The sequence below is a fragment of the Mastacembelus armatus genome, chromosome 4 (genome assembly GCF_900324485.2).
Source record: "Mastacembelus armatus chromosome 4, fMasArm1.2, whole genome shotgun sequence".
Lineage (NCBI taxonomy): Eukaryota > Metazoa > Chordata > Actinopteri > Synbranchiformes > Mastacembelidae > Mastacembelus > Mastacembelus armatus.
In genome coordinates this window covers 10,968,849-10,987,780 of record NC_046636.1, presented here as the reverse complement: position 1 = coordinate 10,987,780, position 18,932 = coordinate 10,968,849, and the positions used below count along the sequence as shown (strand labels likewise).

The 18,932-nt window shown below is 44.5% G+C and overlaps 1 protein-coding gene across 1 annotated transcript; it reads right to left on the bottom strand.

The window, feature by feature from the left end:
• Positions 1-3,257: 3,257 nt before the first annotated feature.
• On the bottom strand, positions 3,258-18,929 carry LOC113139589 (cystathionine gamma-lyase-like). Its single transcript, XM_033325167.1, has 9 exons — positions 18,864-18,929; positions 18,348-18,461; positions 18,199-18,256; positions 17,378-17,455; positions 9,931-10,083; positions 6,804-6,925; positions 6,334-6,386; positions 5,816-5,954; positions 3,258-3,341 (listed from the first exon to the last, which is right to left on the bottom strand). The coding sequence occupies exons 1-9, from the start codon at positions 18,927-18,929 to the stop codon at positions 3,327-3,329; spliced, it is 798 nt and encodes a 265-aa protein (XP_033181058.1). The 3' UTR covers positions 3,258-3,326.
• Between the last annotated feature and the right edge of the window lie 3 nt (positions 18,930-18,932).

Below are 18,932 nucleotides of genomic sequence, written 5' to 3'. Positions count from 1 at the left end.
TCATTATTCAAATGTAAATCATTTAAATTTTTAATAAGTGCAGTCTCTATGCTGTGGTGTGCGCGAAATCCAGACTGAAGTGCATTAAAAAGATTGTTTTGCACCATAAAACTGAATTTGTTGAAAAACTACTTTTTCAAATATTTTTCCCAAAAATAGAAGATTTGATATTGGCCTGTAGTTACTTACTGCTGAAACATCTAGATTAGGCTTTTTAAGAAGAGGTTTTATAACAGCAGTTTTTAAGGCCTGGGGAAACTGCCCTGACTGAAGAGAACTATTGACAATCTGCAATACGTCTGGAGCTAAGCTGTTAAAAACATTTTTAAAAAAATTTGTTGGTAAAATATCAAGGCAGCATGATGTAGATTTTAATTGTAGAAGCGTTTCTGCCACAGCTCTGTGATCAAGGAGATCAAAATGTTCTAGATTCACTGGAGAACAAGGAGGCACAGGTGATATTGGCATGTTCCTTTGACTGCAGCTAGATATAGTTGGTCTTATCTTTGATATTTTGCCTGTGAAAAAAGCTGCAAAATCACCGCATGACTTTTTGGACAGCAGTTCAGAAGGAACAGTGGTTGCTGGGTTTGTGAGTCTGTCTACAACAGAAAACAATGTGTGGGCATTATTGCTGTTTCTATTGATAACCTCTGAGAAAAATGATTGCCTTGCATTTTTTAATTTTTGGTTATATTTGTGAAGACTCTCTTTGTATAAGTCGAAATGAACCTGGAGTTCATGGTTTTTCACCACTTGCTTTCTGCCTGTCTGCATATTCTTTTCTGAATTTTAACCACTGTGGCATTTCTCCAAGGTGACTTGGTGACTTCTTGGTGACAATACCTTTGTCTTAATTGGGGCAATGGAATCAATAACAGTCATAACTTTGGAGCTGGAACTGCTTACAAGATCATCAACAGGGGCTGATGGCATGGTTGGTGATGGTGCAAAAGCCTGAATGAATAATGCACAGCTCTTCTCGTTAATATTCCGCTTTTTGACTACCTCTGTTTCACCTGTGTTCAAAACAGCAGGGGTGGTTGTTTTAAAAAAAACACGGCAATGATCAGAAAGAGCAACATCGGTCACCACCACCTCAGAAATATTAAGACCTTTAGAGATTATTAGATCCAGTGTGTGTCCCTTGATATGTGTTGGATCTGTTACATGCTGAGAAAGCCCAAAGTTGTCCAGGATGTTCAAGAGTTCTTTTGCACTTGCATCATTGAGATTATCAACATGAATGTTAAAGTCACCCACTAAAACAATGCAATCAAAATCAATGCATACAATAGATTTTCATTTTTAATTTAGCAAACTCATCAAAAAAATGTGCATTGTACTTTGGGGGTCTATAAATAGTTACAAATGTTGCTCGACAGGAGGATTTGGTATGAAGAGCAACATATTCAAAGGAGTCAAACTTTCCATATGATGTTTTTGCATTTGAGGCTATCATTAAATAAAATGCCAACTCCACCTCCTTTCTTGTGTATTCTTCTTTCACTCATGAAACTGAAATTTGGAGGGGATGAATTTCCTTCTCTGACTGGTGGTAGTGGTCCACTGATAAAAACTTCTGCATTTAGTGACCTTATATTAAAGTCTTTTTTGAGGATTTCAGACTGCTGCTTCACAATATCACTTGCCCGTGTGTAGTACTAGGTTTTTCAGAGTTGGATTTTCTGCAACAATACTCAGGATTTTGTCAGTTATGTCACAGACCATATCTTTCGGGAAATACAGCACTTTTGTGTTGTTACTGCACATCTGTCTCACGTCTTTCACGGCAGAGTCGCCCACAATCAGAGTCTGAGGCCCTGTTAGCTTTCTGTTTTCTGATGTGCTTTCAGACCTTACCCCTCTCTGTGCATGTGGGGGATTGTCCAAGTCATCAGATGAAGATCCAGAGTCCTGCAGTAGTGGAGCGAATCTATTTTGTAGCTGTACAGTTGGTTCCTTAGGAGTTTTGTTGCTCTTTTTCCCTTTAACTGTTATCCATGGCTGTGCTTTCCTCTGCACAAGAGTTGAGGAGGACAATAACGCTGGCCAGCCTGTCGCATCACAGATTTCTGGGTGCTGAGTTCTGCCTGTTGTTTGTCCTTTCATGTCAGAGGGAAGTGATTTAGTCTTTGGCTTTGCTCCGAGAGCGTTCCAGGGAGGACTGATACCAGTAGTTTTATTTACCCGGACACAACACTCCTGTTGCTCGGTACATAGTATATTAAGGTTTATACAAAACCTGAATGGCTGATGCAGAAGCTCCTCAGAAATGTAAAATCCTAAATCCTAGGTAACCTAAAGTTTCAGTGAACCAAAACCTTTAAAGCTGGATATCAGTTTTCTGTAAAGGACTGAAAGATTCAGTCTCCCCATGGAAATGTTGATGGTTTGGTCATTAGGACAGCAGCTACCTCATTTGATCCATCAGCTAAAACCCCAGTGTGCAGCCCACCACTATCTCAGCTAAATTGAATGTGGCATATTGACTCGCTACGGCTCCTGACGCTGAACTCGCAATTACACCCCTTCTGTCTGTATGGCAGGGATGGCTGAGAGGAAGTGAGAGATGTAGAGACTTATACTGCAAACTGATTTTAATGGATTTATCAGTTACATAAATGACAGTGATCATGAGTAGTCGTTTTCATATGAAGCATATCGTTGAGCAGTGATGTGATTTATTACTACAAGGAGGAATAAAGGAAGCTGTGCATGAATAAAACTTTGTCTTAGTAAAGATAAAAACCATGTGAGTCCTGGGAGAAATTTCACTTTTGTCTTGAACTTAAGACAAACCAAACTGTACAAATCAAACACACCTTTAATTATTAGCAAAAATCTGGATGAATTTCAAGTTTTTGTTTGTTTTCTTCTTTATAAGGCGTAGCTTGAAGTCTATATGCATCTTATTTGTTCTTTATAAAATGATGAATGTGGTTAATCTGACTAAAGAGAATTTGTGTATCTGTATGTCTGCCTCATGTTTTACAGAACAAATTTTAGAAAAAAATTGGAAAGCATAAATACAGGTTAATACTGCAGATGTACTGACATATAACCTAACGTACACTTTTTTATAGCAAGACTATACAGAAAATATTGTTTGGTGGGTTTTTTTTTTTCTGCAGAAACTCATGCTTTAGCACATTAAAGCAATCCAATGAAAACAATACACAAACATAAAAAGGAAGCCCAGCATAAGATAAACAAGATTATAACAGATTGTAGTATATTTTGCTCCCTGATAGTTAAGATATCTGAAATAAATTCACCTGTCTCAACTCATTCACCCGCAGCCTCGACGATGTGCTGAAGACATTTCACTTCTCTGGATGCTATTAAAAGAAAACAGGAAAAGAAAAATTGACCAGTGAGATCAATACTAGGTACAGTCCACATCCAGGAAGTAGAAGACAGACATGAGGTTACGGTTGATAAGATGCTAGGATTTATCTGAAGTGATGCATTTTACTGGAGTAGACAAAAAAAAGGCACAGTCTCTAGAATCATTCCTCCTCTCTTTGTGAGGCAGGATGCCAAATGTTGCCATAAAGTGAGTCAAAAGCAGCTTAGCAGAGGGCCCCCTGCAGAGAAAACCACTTGATAAAACACCACAGACCCAGCATTTAACACTAAAAAGAACATTACTGGGTGGAGAGGCCAAATGATTAACCAGCAGCCAAATTTGTGATTTAAAACTAACCCCAGGATGAGGAAACTTGACTGGAAGCTTGACCGCCCATCCCACGCTGACATGACTGTCCCAGCCAATTAAATACTTCACCCGTCAGAGATGCCTTTTCCCGGGACCACAGACAGTCATTAGAGATATTTGTCTCAATTTTATTTCCATTTGCTACACATGGGCAGCAGAAGGATACAGAGACACTCAGGAGAGGTGGTGCAGGCTACCACGTAGGATGTGGCTACGTAGGTCTGCAGTTCAAAGTGACTGAGGAAGTCATGCAAAATCAGCATGAGTTCATTTAATACATTTTTAATGAAATATGAATCTTAACCAACTCTGTTCTTCAAGTGTGAACTGATTTTAAATGAGCGGTTCTAATCAGAATCATTAATTTGGTTCTGATATTCTCCTCATGATGCAACTGGCCCTAGCACAGGCAGTTAGGCCTTTCATATTGGTCAGAAAACAAAATACTAAGCTATTTTATAAACCTCTGCTGCCATGTCAGGACAGACAAAAGATAGAGGTGTAATAAAACCTCAGATGTAGACACCAGATATTTGAGGAAAAGGGGCGTAATAAAAATGCAGATGCACAAAAGAGCTGTACCAAATCTGCCACAGCACTGCACAGAGGTGAGAAAAGCTGAAACTAAGTGGTCAACTTGAGTTTAGTTTCTGGGGACACTGCAATACTTCAGTACTTGTGATGAAGCATCTGTTTGTCTCATGAGCAGAAATACTTTGAATTGTTTCCATTGCAAAACACTGAGAAGAGCATGCAGTTAATAAATCAACTTCAAACATTTAAAACTCAAGATATGAGCGTGTTTGTGCGGGGGGGGAGGGGGATACACCATAGCCCTTCATCACAGAATGAAACCACTGCATACTTAACTCAATTCTGGTCTGCAACCCTTCCTGGCCTGGCTTTCCCTAAATGTTCCCAAGATAATTAGCACTTTTTTATAGCTCTCATTTGTCTACATTTTGACAGACATGCCTTATTTGGCATTATGCCAAATCCATACAGTAGTGTGTGGTCTGCATGGAAACAAGAATTTGATACTTCCTTGGAAACTTGAATGCACTTTTATCATGTGACACCCCACACAGCTGTGAATTTAGATAGAATGTACACTGAGCCGCAGGTCCATTTGTCCTCTGATTAATCATTAGTGACCAGCGTTTCCCATTTAGTTTCAAAAACTCTTAAGAATTTCCATGTTAGAATGTAGTTCCTGGCCACAGAGCAGACAGAATTTCATGTTTTGTACTCTATATAGACTGAAGTGGGTGTAAAGTGGATGTTGCAACTCACTCGTGATTTGGGCCCCATACTTTTATAGTTTTTACATTTTAGCAAATTGCCGCAATTAAAAGTATGCCTTCTTATATGGAGTGCACCCATGGATGTCCAGAAAAGTAACACACTTAGGCAAGTGAAAATAAATTAGAACAAGCAGACAGTAACTGCATTTTGTCCACACTGAATACGTCATCCAAACATTCTCAGTGTAGATTGGGGAAAAGAAGTGAACCTAAGGCTAATGACATTAACAGAAGCTAAGTGGAGTGAAGTGTTAGCAAGCATGGAGTCCAATCAAAGAAATAAAATTGGAGGTGTGGGTTACAGCTTATGATAAACAAAAGGGAAAAAAAACATCTGTGTATGCCTAACACTTGCCACCCCTAATTGCTTTGTGGGAAAAGACATCAAACAATCTGCTTAAAGTCACAGCTCTGACCAGACCTCATTTTAACTACTACTGAAGGTCCTAAGACACCTCTGAGTCTGTAGGTTTTCTCTGTATAGGTCAAAATCTTAAAAATAAGTGCACCCACTGACAATTTCTGACTAATTCTTGTGGATAAGCAGATCTGTTTGCAGGCCAGTCAATTTCTTTAGGGACAGGGGGGGAGGTTAAGTTTACCACCACTTAGGCTGGCCACACACTAGATGATTGTGTGGCCCCTCCAGTAATCATAACGGCATGGCCCCATTCAAGGCTCGTTGCAACAAAGTATTTGTCTGGACAATAAATGTCATAACAAAAGAGGTGATTTTGACTGAAACTACTGTTTGAAGAATTCTCTAGTACAGTGCATGTTTGATACTTACAGCAGCAGCCAGGGCCTGTGCCAGATCTTCAATGATGTCAGCCTCATCCTCCAGTCCCACAGAGAGTCGAATCACTGTGTCACTGATGCCCAGCACCTTCCTCTCTTTTTCTGGCACTGATGAATGGGTCATAATGGCACTATATTATGGCAAAAGACACACATGTATATATGAGTGCAACAGAGAGCAATATATACCTATACTTTAAATCGAGTCAATTTTTTAGACCTTATGGTATACACACTCTTATTGCCCGTATGTGAATATGCACCTGGAGGCTAATACAATTAAAAATAGAACAGACTTAATATTGGAAATACAGTGTCTCAAAGCCACTTTTTTGAGCCTGACAGATTTTTTTTTCTTGATCTCTGCTGCCCTCTAGTAGTGGATATTTTAAATTACAGCTTACAATAAATGTTTCTAGTGTTCAGTACTAGTAAATACAAAAAAGGTCACACTGTACTAGAATAGCTTACTTAAATAATCTAAGAATAAAATGTTGCTGCAATACTTACGGATGTTCTGCTAAACTTTCATAACCACCAAGGCTCTCAGCAACTGCAAACAACTGAAAGGACAAAAAGTAAGTAGACAGAAAGTAAAATAGTGCTGGACATAAATATCAGGTTCATCAAGTCAAAATAGTAATAGTACTAGAAAATTAAGTCATAAAGTTAACTAAATATAGAAACTACCATGATGATACAAAACTGCCATTTATAGAAAATTACAATCAGGTCTTCTTGTGACAACAACCAACCCAATAATGACTGAATTAAATAAAGAGATGTTTAAACAATGAATGATGATTTAAAATATCTGAAGCCAGGAAATGTCTAGTGGAATTTAACTGTCTTGTTTTTAAAAAAAAACAAACAAAAACAAACTGTCCTGTTAGTTTTCAACTGTAATCTAGTCATTATCACCCTCAGCTCCACTTGCTTATTAACTACAAAGGTAAAGGGTCCAGATCAAACTAAATTACTTTAAGGCTCTTGAGGAAGGTGGTGGCGTGCTCAAGTTTCCCTTTAATGTAGAAGGTGATCATGCCTGAGCACCCAGTGCATTGTCTCTTCATCACTTCATGCTGGGGGTGGGAGGGTAGAGCTGTGTCAACAGAAGGAAAACATGAAAAACCAGTCAGTGAAGTAGACAATTTCTATAATAATCACCCAAGTCATAAATGCAGGTGTGTCCTGGTAAGAGGCTTAGAATTCAATTCAATTCAATTCAATTTTATTTGTATAGCGCCAAATCACAATACAAATCATCTCAAGGCACTTTACAAAAACTAAAACTAAAAACCCAACAATTCCCTTATGAGCAAGCACTTGGCGACAGTGGAGAGGAAAAAACTCCCTTTAACGGAAGAAAAAAAAACCTCCAGCAGAACCGGGCTCAGTTTGGGCAGCCATCTGCCTCGACCGGTTGGGGTGAGTGGATAGAGCAGAGAGAAAAGAACAGCAACAATAAACAACAAATAGACACTGCAAGTTGGTGGGGCCAGTAACTGCACATCAGCGATATACAGCTCCAGGACCAGGGACACCTGCAGAAGGTACAGAGAGAGAGAGAGAGAGAGAGAGAGCACAAACTAGGGTAGAGAGAGAGTACAAGGTTAGTAACATTCAATGGTGGAATATACATGAGGTGGGAGAGAAGGGGGGGGGGTTAGGGTAGGGGAGCTCAGTGCACCGATGGTCCTCGGGCAGTCTAGGCCTATAGCAGCATAACTAACTAAGGGATGGTTCAGGGTTGCCTGAAGCCAGCCCTAACTATATGCTTTGTCAAAGAGGAAGGTTTTAAGTCTAGCCTTAAAAGTACAGAGAGTGTCTGCCTCCTGAACCCAGGCTGAGAGCTGGTTCCACAGGAGAGGAGCTTGATAGCTAAAGGCTCTGCCTCCCATTCTGCTTTTGAGAACTCTGGGAACCACAAGTAGGCCTGCACTCTGAGAGCGAAGTGGTCTATTGGGATAATATGGTACTATGAGGTCTTTAAGGTATGAAGGAGCTTGATTATGAAGGGATTTGTATGTGAGAAGAAGGATTTTAAATTCTATTCTATATTTTACAGGGAGCCAATGAAGAGAAGCCAATATAGGAGAAATATGATCTCTCTTGCTAGTTCCTGTCAGGACTCTGGCTGCGGCATTCTGGATTAATTGGAGGCTTTTTATTAAGATATTAGGACATCCAGATAGTAATGAGTTACAGTAATCTAGCTTTGAGGAAACAAATGCATGGACTAGTTTTTCTGCATCATTTTGAGACAGGATGTTCCTAATTTTGGAAATGTTGCGCAGGTGAAAGAATGCAGTTCTAGAAATTTGTTTTATGTGTGAGTTAAAGGACATGTCCTGGTCAAAAATAACTCCAAGGTTTTTTACAGTAGTGCTGGAGGCCAGGGCTATGCCATCTAGAGTAGCTATAATTTTAGAAAAGTTATTTCTGAGATTTTTAGGCCCAAATATAATGACTTCTGTTTTCTCCGAGTTTAAAAGTAAAAAGTTACTGGTCATCCAAGCCTTTATGTCAGTTAGACAGGCTTGAAGTCTGGTTAACTGGTTTGTGTTAACAGGTTTAATAGATAGATATAACTGAGTGTTATCCGCATAGCAGTGGTAATTAATAGAGTGCTTCCTAATGATATATCCTAAAGGAAGCATGTACAGGGTGAACAGAATCGGTCCTAGCACAGAACCTTGTGGAACTCCATAACTAACTTTTGTTCGTGTGGAAGGTTCATCATGGACATGAACAAACTGGAATCTGTCCGATAAATAGGATTGGAACCACTTTAACGCTGTTCCTCTGATACCAATCACATGCTCCAGTCTCTGTAATAAGATGTTGTGGTCAATGGTGTCGAATGCTGCACTAAGGTCTAGGAGGACAAGTATCGAAACAAGTCCATTATCTGAGGCTAAGAGAAGATCGTTGGTAACTTTCAACAGTGCTGTTTCTGTACTATGATGTGCTCTAAATCCTGATTGGAAATCTTCAAATAGTTCATTCCTGTGTAAGTGGTCTGATAGCTGCTTAGCAACAGTTTTTTCTAGGATTTTAGAAATAAATGGCAGGTTGGATATTGGTCTATAATTAGCCAAGACACCTGGATCAAGACTAGGCTTTTTGAGTAAAGGTTTGATTACTGCAGTCTTAAAGGCATGTGGTACGTAGCCTGATACTAGAGATAAATTTACCAAGTCCAATAAAGATGAGTTCATTAATGGCAGGGTGCCTTTAAGCAGTCTAGTCGGGATGGGGTCCAAGAGACACGTTGATGATTTCGATGAAGCAACTACTGATGTAAATTCAGAGAGATCTATAGGAGAGAAGCAGTCTAAACATAACTGAGGTCCTACAGATGATTCAAGAGCTACTGTAGTAAAAGATTCATTTATTGCAGGTATAGGAAGCATCTGCTGAATTTTATCTCTAATAGTTGTGATTTTATTTGTAAAGAAACTCATAAATTCATCACTGCTGAGAGCTAAGGGAAGAGTTAGGTGAACTTGGAACACCTTTTTTGGTGACTTGTAGCTGCAATTAACTCTACAAAAATGCAAGAACTAATAAGTATAAAGGAGCAAGATGAAAGAAGGGAAAATGCAGTCTTGTCAAACTTTCTCTTCTCATGTTTTTGCTGTTGCTATCAACATAACATCACAATTTTCTATGCTTTTCGTCAGCACACTATTTTTGAGAAGATTAAACACTTGTGCATGAGCCAGGATTCGTCTGGACTTGAGACCCTGCACTGAACTGACAAGTTCCCCTATAACTTTTTGTAGTCAAGTTCATAAAACACTGGAACACTGGAGATTACAGTTATGTTAAGCATCATTACATGAAATAATACGATACCAGTTTATTGTTTTATATATCACAATATAAACATGTGAAACGCCTCTTAGGCAACATGAACTTAAATGGTTAACTGTGAGAATATGCATGGTTAACAACTGCGTCTTCAGAGCACTTCATGTGTTTTCACTATGCACCATGAAACTAAAAAACAAACCCCATGTTCTTGCTTGTATAAAACATTCCTATAATTTGGCACAGGAATCCTCACAGACATTCTGGTGTGAGATGATTAAGTGGTTTTACCTGGGAAAATAACACGCTCTACCCTGGGATTAGCCTCCAGAAACTTTGCAGCAGCCATGGCATTTTTGAAGTGTTGTGCCATTCGCAGCTGTAACGTCTTCAGTCCACGGTTACACAGGAAGCAGTCAAAGGGAGATGGTACACCACCGAGTGCTGAGCAAAGGCATGATTGCATAAAAAAATTTATTTGAATAGCAGCATTCATACACTACGCAATTCAAAGTGCTTTACAAGGCATATCATTACATTAAAAGTATGGAAAAAAGCATCTAAAAACCAAATATAAATAAAATAAAGTAAACTAAAATAAGATGTAAAAGCACATTAAGAAATCAAGGATGAACAATTATTTGAAGGCAGCAGTAAACAACAGTGTTTTCAGTCCTGATTTGAATGAGCTGACAGTCTGAACAGACCTCAGGTGTTCAGGAAGTTTGTTCCACAAGTGAGGAGCATATAACTGAATGCTGCTTCACTTTGGTTCTGGTTCTGGGAACACACAGACCTGTCCCAGATGACCTGAGGGGTCTGGAAACCTCATAGGGAACTAATACATCTTGAATATATTTTGGTCCACAACCATTTAGTCCTTTATAAACTAGCAATAAGATTTTAAAATCTATCCTTTGACTAACGGGAAGCCAGTGTAGTGATCTGAGAACTGGTGTGATATGGTCCAGTTTCCTGGTGTTTATAAGGACTCTGGCAGCAGCATTCTGGATTAGCTGCAGCTGCCTGATTGACTTTTTCTGTATCTTGTTTAGACAGAAAACCTTTTATTCTAGCAATGTTTTTCCGGTGGTAATAGGAAGATTTAGTGATGGATTTTATGTGGTTGTTAAAATTCAGGTCTGAGTCAATGATTAATTTAACACTGTGCCCGTAACTCCCACTCACGTTTCTAGTCTATCAAGCGGCACATCATGATCAGCTGTGTCAAATGCAGCACTGAGATCCAGTAGTACTAAAACAGAGGTTTTGGATTCATCATTATTCAAATGTAAATCATTTAAAATTTTAATAAGTGCAGTCTCGGTGCTGTGGTGTGCGCGAAATCCAGACTGAAGTGCAGTAAAAAGATTGTTCTATTTCATCCTTTCTGACCGCCAGAGGGCGGTGCTGTAAGCACTGAATGTTCGCATGCGCAGTTCGAGTATTTATACCAACAAAATCACGTGTGATCCTGGATGATCCCCGGAGGTGATATATTCGGGCGTCAACCAAGGCTCTTTTCCTCTTTTCTTCTCGCGCGCGGTTCGCATGGTGGACGATTGCTTTGCAAGCGGCACATTCCTTACCAGTTGCTGGGAGCCCCGTGACCCGAGTGGTCGGAGAAGCGGATTCGCCCTCCAGGGGCTGCCACTGTGGATTCGGGATCTTCCCGTTGTTACATTACCCAGGAGGTAATAATTGTACGCTTTTTCGCTGTGGGTGCACCGCAGCAGAAAAAGTTGTTTTCTGTTGGAGTGCCGAATTTGTTGGTGACGGTGGTGTTCGCGCTCCCCTCTCCCATTGTTTTCTTTTTCTCTCGGCATCGGACGCATTGTGTGTCCGCCTCGGTGAAAACGCCGTGGTTGTTTTTCGTTAGTGGTATCGCAGTGCTGATGGTGACGGTAGCGTCTCCGCTCCCCTCTCCCACTGGTTGTCGGCTGCATGATTTGATTGCTCGGCCGCCATAGCGGTGTTTCACTTGCCAATATCACAGACATTTACTCGTGTTTTCCGCTGCGGCTAAACCGCCGCAGTTGTTTTTCTTTGACGGCGCTACGCCTGTAGCAGCGTTCACGCTCCCCTCTCCCACTTTTTCCTTTTATAATAATATTACAAAACAAAAAAAAACAAACAAAAAAAAAGAAACAGACCTCTACAGCGTTCGCGCTCCCCGCTCCCACATCGGCTTTGCCACATCATTTCTCTCCTGCAGGTGAGTTGTGGTACCTGCTCTTTCTGTGAAAACAACAAGAACAGGACGGAAGTACACCCGCCTTCAGCCTCTATTGGTGACGGAAGCGTTCGCGCTCCCCGCTCCCAATTTCTGGCACTTGGATTATTCCCCTGGGCGGTGGTTGCAGCGTCAGGGGCGTACCAGCCATTTTATACTGGGGCAGACAGCAAAAGCCTCTCAGAATGTTGGGGGCTCACTGCTGTGTGATCTGTGGTGACAGGCTTCAACCGGACGATGGGCACGACCTCTGCCCGGCCTGCCTCGGCCCGGATCACCTGAGGGAAGGGTTGTCCGACAACCCGTGCATGAACTGCAGCTACTTGCCTCGGGCACAGAGAGTAGCCAGGTTGGCACTGCTGACACCAGGGGAGGAGGGTGACCCCCCCCCCTCAGGACGAGTGGCGCTAGGGCCCCCTCGGCGGTCAAGGCGCCTGGCTGAGCCTGCGGTGACAACTGCCCCCCCTAGGAAGAGGACAAGGGTCGGACGTGGGCTTTCCTCGAGGGTTGACAGGCTGTCAGCAGAATTAGCGGAGATGAGATCTGTGTTCTTGACTCAACACGCAGACCCTCCAGCGGCGGCGGCAGCGCCACCCTCTCCGCCTGGGCCCAGTTGGGCCCCGGAGGAAGATGTCCTTTCATTGGCCGCCTCAGCTTCTCAGTTTATGGATGATGCTGAGGAAGGGCCCTCTCGGGCTTCAGGCACGAGTTCGGTATCCTCTGGTCGCAGCTCGGCGAGTACCACAGAGGACACTTCGATGCAAGACCTCATGCGCATGGCGCTGGGGTGCTTTAATATAGAGATCCCACAGCAGGTGGGTCCGAACCCCCAGAGTGCCTTCTTCAGGCGTGGGCGGCCTCCTACGGCCTTTGTTGTTCCCCCTTCCAGAGAATATCTGGAGGAGCTACATACCTGCTGGAGGGACCCAAGAACCAGGTCTCGGCTTTCAGCAGATGGTCGAGTCCTAGTATCCATGCACAACGCAGCAGAGGCTGGCTTGGCACACATGTCAGCGGTAGAGCCAGCGGTTGCCTCCCTCATTGTTACACCTGAGGAGGCCCTGCGCCCCACTGTCCGGTGCCCACGGCCCCAATGCCGGGTCACAGACGACCTGGTGACAAGGGCCTATGATGCAGGTGCGCGTGCTGGCCGTCTGGGGAAACTCACTGGCGCACCTGATGTTTGCCTTATCGGCCTCCTTGCTGGACACCACAGATGCGGCTTCCGCTACGGCATTCAGTGATGCGGCATTGCAGACTTTTGCCCTCTTAACCCGTGAGCTGGGTAGGATGATGTCGTTTCTTGTCCAGACACTGTGTCAGATATGGCTGGCACAGTCAGCTCTGACTGAGCAGTGTCGCAATGTCCTCCGTAGTGTCCCTGTGGAACCGGGACAATTGTTTGGGTCAGCTGCATCGGCAGCGCTGGAGCGCACCATTCAGGCTTGGGAGACCAGACAGCAGTTGTCGAGCCTCAGTAGACCCATGGCGCCCCCACCCACATTCAGAGTTCGGACAGCAGCTCCGAGGACCCGGCTGCCGCGTAGGAACCACCATGCTACTGGTCCTTACCAGCATCAGCAGGCGCTGAGGGTGGGCAGGGGCTTTCAGGAGCAAGCCCGTCCTGCGCCAGAACAGCCTTGGGCCCAGCGTCCTCCCCGTCGCCCCCCCAAAGCCCCTAGGGGCCATGGGGGCAGGGGATGAAACGTCCGGGCCGGCGGTCGGGAGCTTCACCCAACAGTGCCTCAACTGTTGGGCTGCTCTCACTTCAGACCCATGGGTGGTTGCCACCTTGACTCATGGGTACAAATTGCAGTTCCGACGCCGGCCCCCTGATTCGAACCGGGTCAAAATGACCATCATCGGAGACCCAGAAAAAGCCCTGGCGTTGGACCAGGAGCTTTCTGCCCTCCTCACAAAAGGTGCGATCGAGGCAGTAGACCTTCTGTTACAGCCCAGAGGGTTCTATTTCCCATATTTTCTCATTCCGAAACGGACGGGCGGGTTCCGCCCAATTCTACGGACTTACGGCAGCTCAACAGGTATCTGAAAGTTTTGCCATTTCATATGCTGACGGTGACAGAGGTATTGCAGACCGTCGCCAGCGGGGACTGGTTCACCTCTATAGACCTCAGGGACGCTTACTTCCACGTCCCCATCTCACCACTGCACAGGAGGTTTCTCCGCTTTGCATACCGGGGACGCCACTGGCAATTCCGGGTGCTCCCATTCGGACTGTCGCTTTCACCGCGGGTGTTCACTCGGTGTGTGAAAGCGGCTCTTGCTCCCTTGCAAGCCCGGGGGGTCAGGCTGTTACCATACCTGGACGATTGGCTGGTCTGCGCCAAATCCCAGGCTCAGGCCACCCGGGACACGGCTCGTCTGTTGTCCCACGTGGCCAGGTTAGGCTTCCAGGTCAATCCGGACAAGAGCTGTCTGATCCCCTCTGTCGGTGACCTTCATCGGGATGTCCTTGGACACAGTCTCCATGATGGCTCGCCCAACCCCGACTCGGGTGGGCGACATTCTTCGCCTGCTCCGCCGCTTCAGGCGGGGCAGGTCGCTGCCCTACATCGTGTTTCTCCGTCTTCTGGGCAAGCTAATCTCTGTCTCGCAGGTTGTTCCTCTGGGCCTGCTGTACATACGCCCCCTTCAGAGATGGCTGAACGGCTTCCACCTGGATGCAGAGCGCCACAGGCGTCAGAGGCTCCGGGTATCAGGGCGGTGCCTTCGTGCCCTAGATTCTTGGCGGAGCAGGGCCTACATGTCCAGGGGGGTCCCCATGGGCATTGTAGTGTCGCTGAGAGAAGTTCTCTCTACGGATGCTTGCTCCACAGGATGGGGAGCAATGTGGCAACACAGGACGGCACAGGGGCACACCGGACGACACCGACCACATCAATGTGTTGGAACTGCGGGCGGTGCTTTGAGCCCTCGAGTACTTTCTGCCATGTCTAAGGGGAAGACACATGCTTATTCGGTCGGACAATACTTCGACCGTCTATCACGTCAATCATCAAGGGGGGGGATCAGGTCGGCGCAGCTTCTGAAGGCATCCTGGGACCTTTTGGTGTGGGCTGCACCACGCCTGGCCAGCTTGCGGGCAATTTACCTACCAGGAGAGAGGAACCTGGGGCCTCTACGGCAGGGCGGCGGAGGTGGATCTGTTTGCCTCGCAGGAGTCGACGCACTGTCCCCTCTGGTTTTCCTTGATGGGGCTTGTATGCCTTCCCACTGCTATCCCTTGTGGTTCCAACACTCCATAGGGTTCTTCAGACTGTTACTGGTGGCCCCCTTCTGGCCAGCGCGGCCATGGTTCCCACTGCTGTGCGAGCTCTGTCGCGGCAGGCCATGGTGTCTTCCGCACAGGGAAGACCTTCTGTCCCAGCTGGGAGGGAGGATCTGGCACCCCAATCCTCAACGTCTCCAGCTGTGGGTTTGGCCGCTGGAGGGTCTGAACTGCAGCGGACAGGTCTCTCGGACCCTGTCTGGCAGACCATCCTGAACGCGAGGGCACTGTCCACTCACCAGCAGTATGAGAACAGGTGGAAGCGGTTCACACAGTGGTGTGTTGAGCGTGCGGAGGATCCGGTATCTTGCCCAGTGGCCACGATTCTGGATTTCCTTCAATCCCTCCTGGAGAGGGGCCGTTCCCCCTCTACCCTGAAAGTTTATGTGGCCGCAATATCATGTCACCATGTTTGGGTGGGCCACAATACGGTGGGACGTCACACCCTGGTATCTTTTTTTCTGAAGGGCGCCCGGCGCTTGTGCCCTCCGACACGCCCATGTGCACCGGCCTGGGACCTGCCGCTGGTACTGCAGGCCATGTGCAGGCCTCCTTTCGAGCCGTTGTTACAGGCAGAACTGAAGTGGGTATCGCGTAAAACTGCGTTTTTGCTGGCCATTACCTCTGCAAAACGCGTCAGTGAGCTGCATGCCCTGTCGGTCAGTGACACATGCCTGAGATGGAGTCCAGACGAGTCCGGCGTTACGCTGTGGCCAAACACAGCGTTCCTTCCAAAGGTGCTGTCTGGTTCGCACCGCAATCAACCCATACGGCTTGCACGGTTTGACCCCCCCCACCGGAATCAAGGGGGGACAGGCTGAGATTACTGTGCCCGGTACGCACACTGCGGGCATACATGGCAGCTACAGTGGCGATACGAACAGCTGACCAGCTGTTCCTGTGCTATGGGGGACCTAACAGGGGTCGCGCTCTCTCTAAGCAGCGCCTCTCCCACTGGATTGTCGAGGTCATCTTGTATGCCTACACGGCAGACAATCGCACCCTGCCGCAGAGCGTGACAGCTCACTCCACTAGAGGTGTCGCAGCATCATGGGCGGCCTTGAGAGGAGTACCCTTGGCCGATATATGTGCTGCGGCTTCATGGACATCACCCAACACATTTTCCAGGTTCTATAGGCTGGATGTGGTCCTCCGGACGGAGGCCTGGGGGCCCTCTCCGTGAGAGGGATGCTCAGGATTCTTCGTGACTTCGCTGGTATAAGTCATTTAGTGCTTACAGCACTGCCCTCTGGCGGTCAGAAAGGATGAAATAGAACGAAAGTTACGCATGTAACTACGGTTCTATGAATCCTGAATGACCGCCAGAGCTCTCTTGTCCCTCAGAATCCTCGCGTTCCCGCGAGAAGACTCTGTAGGAAAAGAGCCTTGGATGACGCCGGAATATATCACCTCCGGGGATCATCCAGGGTCACACGTGACTTTGTTGGTATAAATACTCGAACTGTGCATGCGCGAAGGGAACATTCAGTGCTTACAGCACCGCCCTCTGGCGGTCATTCAGGATTCATAGAACCGTAGTTACATGCGTAACTTTCGTTTTGCACCATAAAACTGAATTTGTTGAAAAACTACTTTTTCAATTATTATTCCCAAAAATGGATGATTTGATATTGGCCTGTCGTTACTTACTGCTGAAGCATCTAGATTAGGCTTTTTAAGAAGAGGTTTTATAACAGCAATTTTTAAGGCCTGGGGAAACTGCCCTGACTGAAGAGAACTATTGACAATTTGCAATACATCTATATAAATATAGAATATGCAATACATTTATAGAAATATATATGTATATGGTAGTCAATGTTGTAGTATTCCATACAAAAAGGTCACAGACAGATTAGTCAAACAATAAAAGCAGAAACAAATCCCTCCTTATAAATCAGTTTTAAATTGGTTCTGAAGTTTGGTTTAAACATTTAATGAATGACATTCAATAACATGTGGTAAATATATGACTAAAGTTGAACTATTCTGAGTTCCCCTGTTTTTACTTAAATTATACTTTGAGGATATACCGTTAAACAGGAGAGAGCAAATGTTTAGCTTCTTGCATTAATAAGCTGTCAAGACATGTGGCATTTTTTCAGTAATTTAATTTACTGTAACCTGATGGGTGTCATCTTGCTAACGTATGTTGAGTACCTAACAGACACATTTTTAGTATGGAGACTGCCAGAACAACTTGTTTTTCTACTCACCATTTTGCAGAAATTTGAGTCGTTCATACAGATCGTCCCGGTTCGTGGAGGCCAGACCCATGACCACATCACTGTGTCCTGCAAATTGAATCATAGGAATAACATGTTGATATTTAGTCAAATTTACAATTAGCCTTAAAAAGTCTGATGAAAATACTGAGCATTTTCAAGTCTAGTCATTTTTTGTCCCAAATCCTTTAATAGTGAGGTGCTTACTGTTGAAAATTTTACACTCTACACCCTCTTCCCTAATATTAACCCATAGTTACTAACACCTGTTAACACAACTCCTATTTTCCTTCGAGCAGTGTTGACATATGACCTCAGCACATTGGGACAGGAGGAACTTCTTCATAGTTCTTAGAACTAATTTTTGTGTCTGCACCACATGACACCCAAATTTTAGAACGCTTTTTGAGGCCTTTTTAACTCCTACTTTGTAGTAGGTACTTTTCACTACAATAGGAACCACAAGTGGCATATGTTTCCATTGATTCATCAAACACTAACTAAAGCCATTGCAGCACCACCAACTATCATTTTTAAAAGTTAATCTTAGTGGGGTAAACAACAGTTTTCAATGTGAAAAAATTGTAGGCTGCCAACGCAACAAAGAATTCAAAGATCTTGACGGATCAAAATGAAACAAGAATTTTAATTAGTGTTGTTGAATGTTGTGCAGAAGTGACACTATACCAACCATCAGCAGGCTTATGTTACTTCAATGTTCCTACTGGCAGTGTGAATGTGAACTGTTTGATCTGAAAACACCCTGACCTTTTGCTTGAACTGTATCCAAAGACTACACATACATAACCTACCATTCATGTATTTTGAGGCTGAATACATGCAGATATCAGCTCCCAAAGTCAAGGGGCGCTACAAACGTACAGGAGAAGCACAAGTTAATCATTCACTGGTGACTTTCTACATGAACTGGAAGACCATGAGCTGCAAATGACGGACTCACCTGGAAATAAGCAGACATGAATGTGTTGTCCACAACCACCACTATGTCTTTGTTGTGGCCATGGACCAAGTCAGCACAGGTCTTGATGTCAACAACTGCTGAGTAGGCTATGCACTGGAGGATTTATATTGATAATTTTCTAACGTAATACATGAGAATTTATCAGTCCCAGTAGCCCAGAACTGATATGACACTTTCTGCTGATATGTACTTTTACTTAAGTGCACTTTTAAATGCAGGCCTTTTACTTAGTAACGGTCCTGAGTACTTCCACCACTATTTATCCACCTATATTGTGATGGGTAACAGTTTCACGGCATTGATATATTCTTTTAGGACAAAAAATATTATCTTTAGCTTTACTTACATGTGTCTACGTCAAATATCTTCAACACCTGAATACAAACGTAGAGCCCACTTAAGTCCTCAGGCTGGAGCTGAGTAAGTCCCACACGTGGAGTAATGGCTCAGCCTCAAACCCGTGTTTAAACAACCAGGTTATATCGGGCTACTTACCGCGTGGTTCCCTGGTTCGTGCTGCTTGAACGTGGTGGATAGAGAGATCGGCGGCACTACAGCCATAGA